The 4,257-nt window shown below is 50.4% G+C and overlaps 1 protein-coding gene across 1 annotated transcript in view; it reads right to left on the bottom strand.

Annotated features, from left to right (window-relative positions):
* Positions 1 to 3,442, bottom strand: part of LOC103604637 (protein Shroom2-like) — a gene marked incomplete at its 5' end in the record, with an annotated part of 14,226 nt that extends 10,784 nt beyond the window's left edge. Inside the window, 2 exons of the mRNA XM_008589215.1 lie at positions 1,307 to 1,478; positions 2,856 to 3,442. Coding sequence (XP_008587437.1) covers positions 1,307 to 1,478; positions 2,856 to 3,442 — 759 coding nt within the window. The remainder of the gene's footprint in view (positions 1 to 1,306; positions 1,479 to 2,855) is intronic.
* Positions 3,443 to 4,257: the final 815 nt, after the last annotated feature.

Genomic DNA, 4,257 nt, shown 5'->3' on the forward strand with positions numbered 1-4,257 from the left:
GGGAACCGGTCTGCATGTGGGATCCGAACCCTCGGGCGGGAGCGCCACCGTGCTTCCCAAGCGGCGCACTATCCAGTGCGCCACCGGGCCGGCCCAACCAGTGGTATTTTTTAAAAATCACTAATGACACTAGTAGACTTTCAACATAATTGTTTACAAAGGTCTTTGTCCCCAAAAAACAACAACAAAACCCCCCCAGTACTTTTTATGAAAGCTCTTTCCATAGTGCTAGGCCCACAGCAAACATGCACAAAATGCTGGTTCACTCCTTTTCTTTTCCTAGTAGTGATGATTAGGCAAACTCAGGTCCCCTGGAATAAATAATACATGCTATCCTCTGAGCCTGACTTTCGGTGGCAATACGTTTGTCCCTTTATGTTAAGTCCTGCCTGTATAAAACAGGTAGTAACAACATGTCAGGGGTCTGGCCTGCTAATGTGCCATGGACAGTTAAAACTAATATAGTAGTAATGATTTTGGCACTGATAAGAACAACTCTGTCCCTACTGTGACTGCCATGGCCAGCTGGCTATTTGTCCCTGAATCCTGTTTTTTTTTTTTTCGGTGGCAGGCCAGTATGGAGATCCAAACCCTTGACCTTGGTATTATCAGTGCCATACTCGCCCAAGTGAGCTAAACAGCCAGTCCCTGAATCCTGTTCCAACCTCATCTGCAACCCTCTCTCCCTATCCACACAGCTCCAGCTACTGGCCTCTGCTACTTTTCCAACATGCCACCAGGCTCCCACCCAGGACCTCTGCACTGGCTAGCCCCCTTCCCAGCATGCCAGACAAAAACAGTGCTTGTTCCTCATGTCACTCTGGGTCTCTGCTCAATTATCACCTCAACAGAGCCCTCTCAATAATCACATGCCTTTGTTTTAACCTCTCTGTGCCTTCGCCTTGTTTTAATTTTCTTACCACTCGACATATTACATTAAGGGTTAGGCAAACTTTTTCTGTCAAGAGCCAGATAGTACATATTTTAGACTTTGCAGGCTATATGGGCACTGTTGCAACTATCCAACTCTGCCGCTGTAGTGTGAAAGCCACCACAAACCATATGTAAATGAACAATGTGGCTGTGTTTCAATGAAACTTTATTTACAAAAGCAAGCAGTGGGCCAGATTTGCTGATCCTGTATTGTATATATATTTGTTTTTGTGTTGTCTGTCTCTCTCTCCTGTGTGAACATAAGCTCCCTCAGAGAAGGGCTCTATTCTGTTTCATCTACTGCTAGATTCTCAAGTGCCTGGGCAAGTTCTTGGGAGTTAAACACGTGATGGTTTTTGGTTGGCTTTCCTACCTTCTTCACTGACAGGTCGTGGTCCAAGTCGCTCCCTGAGTACTCTTCAGGCTCCTGCTGCTCTTGTAGGTCCTTCATCTTGATCAGCAGCTCAGCTTTAGGGGCTGATGTGCTGTAATAAGTGGAGTTGGTGGCCAGGGACATGGCTGCTGGCATACTTGGCTCCTCTTTCCTGGGTAAAGATGTCAGAATTTCAATTAGCTGCAACCGTGTACACAGATGCCCCCTCAGCCCTGCTTCCTGGGTTGTGACAAATAAGTGCTGGCACTACCATTAGGACACCAGCAAGGGAGATAAGACAGCCAAAAACAAACAAAACAGGTGACGAAGTTAAAACTAAAAAATAAAACTTTGCCAAATGGATACTCATAAAGTCTGTGAAATGTAGTTGTTTTTTTCCTTTTTTTTAAAGATGACCAGTAGGGGGATATTAACCCTTGGCTTGGTGTCATCAAGACCACGCTCAGCCAGTGAGCAAACCGGCCATCCCTATATAGGATCCGAACCCGTGGCCTTGGTGTTATCAGCACCACACTCTCCCGAGTGAGCCACAGGCTGGCCCTGAAATGTAGTTTTCAAAAGGCCAAAAAATGTGGATGAGCAGGAACATCCAAAAATCTCTGCTGGGGAGATGAAAACACAGACTGTCCCCTCCTAGAGTCTGGGGTCTGTGTGCCTGAGGCCATGTATGGCACAATCTGCAAAAGCCACTCCCAAGCACCCTCCTACCAGCAGCCACAGTCGCTCCCTCTTGCTGGTTCTAGTGTGTCCTGTTTCTCCTTCTGTGCCGCATTTCATGGGCACTGCACCCTATAGCACATGACTGATGCTTGTGGTGACGGAGCGGGCAGAAACAGCAGGGAAGATGCCACCACACACGCCTTTGCGTCAAATGAGTGAAGGAGAGAGACCTGACAGTGGTACTTACAAAACTAACAAGACGAATTTGTTCAAGCGGGTGCAAATAAATTTTATAAACCCAGCTTGTTAAGAAACACAGATACTCAGTCTAAGCCTTCTGTCCTCTTATGCTGGGGTTTCTCACGTCAGCACTCCCCCCACAGTTGTCTGTGGTGGGGACCGTCCTGTGCACTGTAGGATGCTGAGCAGCATTCCTGGGCTCCACCCACCGGATGCCAGGAGCTCCCCTCCACACACAGAGTACGACATTGTCAACTGTCCCCTGGGGCAGAAAACAGCCCCCACTGAGAACTGTTGCCTTACGAGAAAGGAGAGCTGTGGGCATCATGATAAATCACACGGGCCTCCAGCCAGCAAAGCTCAGTGGGCTGCAAAGCACATGTGTTTCCACGCCTTTGCCACCCACCGAAGTCTTCATCCCCAGGGACAAGGCGTCTGACCCTTAGCTTTACTTTCAGTAGGCTCACAAAAAAAGCTAAAAAGTTCTAAGCATCAGGGAACACTCATAAAAATCTGCCCCCCCAAAGAGCAGTCATGAGAACAGAGAAACAGATACGCACCCCTCTCCCTTTTAAGCCTTAAGATGCCAGCAGAATCATGCACAAACTGGAAAGGAGCATCTACTCACTTCTCCTCTGCGGTCCTCGGGGAGGGGTCCTTGGGGAGCAGCTTCCTCCGCTGCTGGGCTTCTTCCAGGAGGTGCTCATCCTTGGGGAAGATCCCTTCCATCAAGTCCATGGTGGTTTTAATCTTTGCACTGGGGTCCAGGATATCGGCCAAGGACTTATCCTTCCCCACGATCTCCCTGGCCAGTGCCTCTGACTTCAGCTCTTCCACGGTCTTCGCTTTGGCCCTCACGTAGCCTAGACCGGGAAGGGGCACAGGGGTGCTGGGAGGCTTGGGCTCACACACGCAGAAGCGGGAGTAGGACTGCTCCGGTGTGCTCAGCGTCTTGATCTGGTGTCTCTCCAGGCCGCTGGGCAGGGCGGGCGGCTGGGCTGGGCATGCCAGACTCTGGCGGCTCTCCTTCTCGGGCTGGCTCTCCAAGTGCACGATCTTGATGGGCACCATCTTCACCGTGCTGTTGTTGCCCATCACCCGCTCGATTCTGAAACAGAAGAGCCTCTGCTGACATCGCAAAGCACGCTCTGGGCACCAACTCCAATCCAGGACTCCGACTGGTGGGTCCCCCCCCTTACAGATGGTGCACCTGACTCAAAGACCCAACATGTCCCAGGGAGGGAGAGGAGGTCAAGCTCCCTCCCACCCCTACCTTGGTCTTCCCACTCTCAGTAGTCTGACTCCGTTCCATTCTCAAACTGTTCACCTCACACCTACAGGCGTCTGAGGGCATCTTCCTGCGGTTTACTGGTGATAGGAGGGTGGTTTAATTTCCATTTGTTTTTATTCCAGTGACAATGCAAACTTTAAGTCCCACTCAGTTACATTTTCTCTTGTAGGGAAATCCACAGTGGATAGACGTTTTTGCAGAATTATTGTTAGTGCCTTAAGTCAGTGTTCCTCAAAGCAGGTTGGCACACACCTGCGGGCTGCTGCGTGGTGTCCAGGGCCGCGAGAATGCCTGTCAGGAGGGGCTGTGTCTGGAGGCCCCCCTCAGAAGCTTCCTCCTCACCTGCCTTCCACCTCCCACACTCCCAGACCCTTCCCTGTGCGCGGTTCACACCACAGGGACAAGGATCCCGCAGCCAATAGGGAGCTCTCAGTGCTGTGTCATTATCAGTGGCTCACAAAAGGCACACATTTCCTGCTTTAAAAAGAGTTTCTCAGTGAAAGGACATGGGGAGGTAACTAAAGCACCTGGGGCAGGGAGAGGTCAGGAGGCTGCTGTGCCTCATCTGTGACAACCCCAATGCCGGCTGCTCTCAGCTACACCATGCTGGACCACACACAGGGGACTGTGACATCTTTTCAAAGTATTTTGAAAGGACATATTGGAGAAAAGAGAGCAATCTGCTGGTGTCCAGGAGGGAAAGAAAAAACAAGCCAAACAAGCAATGCACACTCAGGAC

This window comes from Galeopterus variegatus, unplaced genomic scaffold (assembly GCF_000696425.1).
Source record: "Galeopterus variegatus unplaced genomic scaffold, G_variegatus-3.0.2 Scaffold5297, whole genome shotgun sequence".
NCBI lineage: Eukaryota > Metazoa > Chordata > Mammalia > Dermoptera > Cynocephalidae > Galeopterus > Galeopterus variegatus.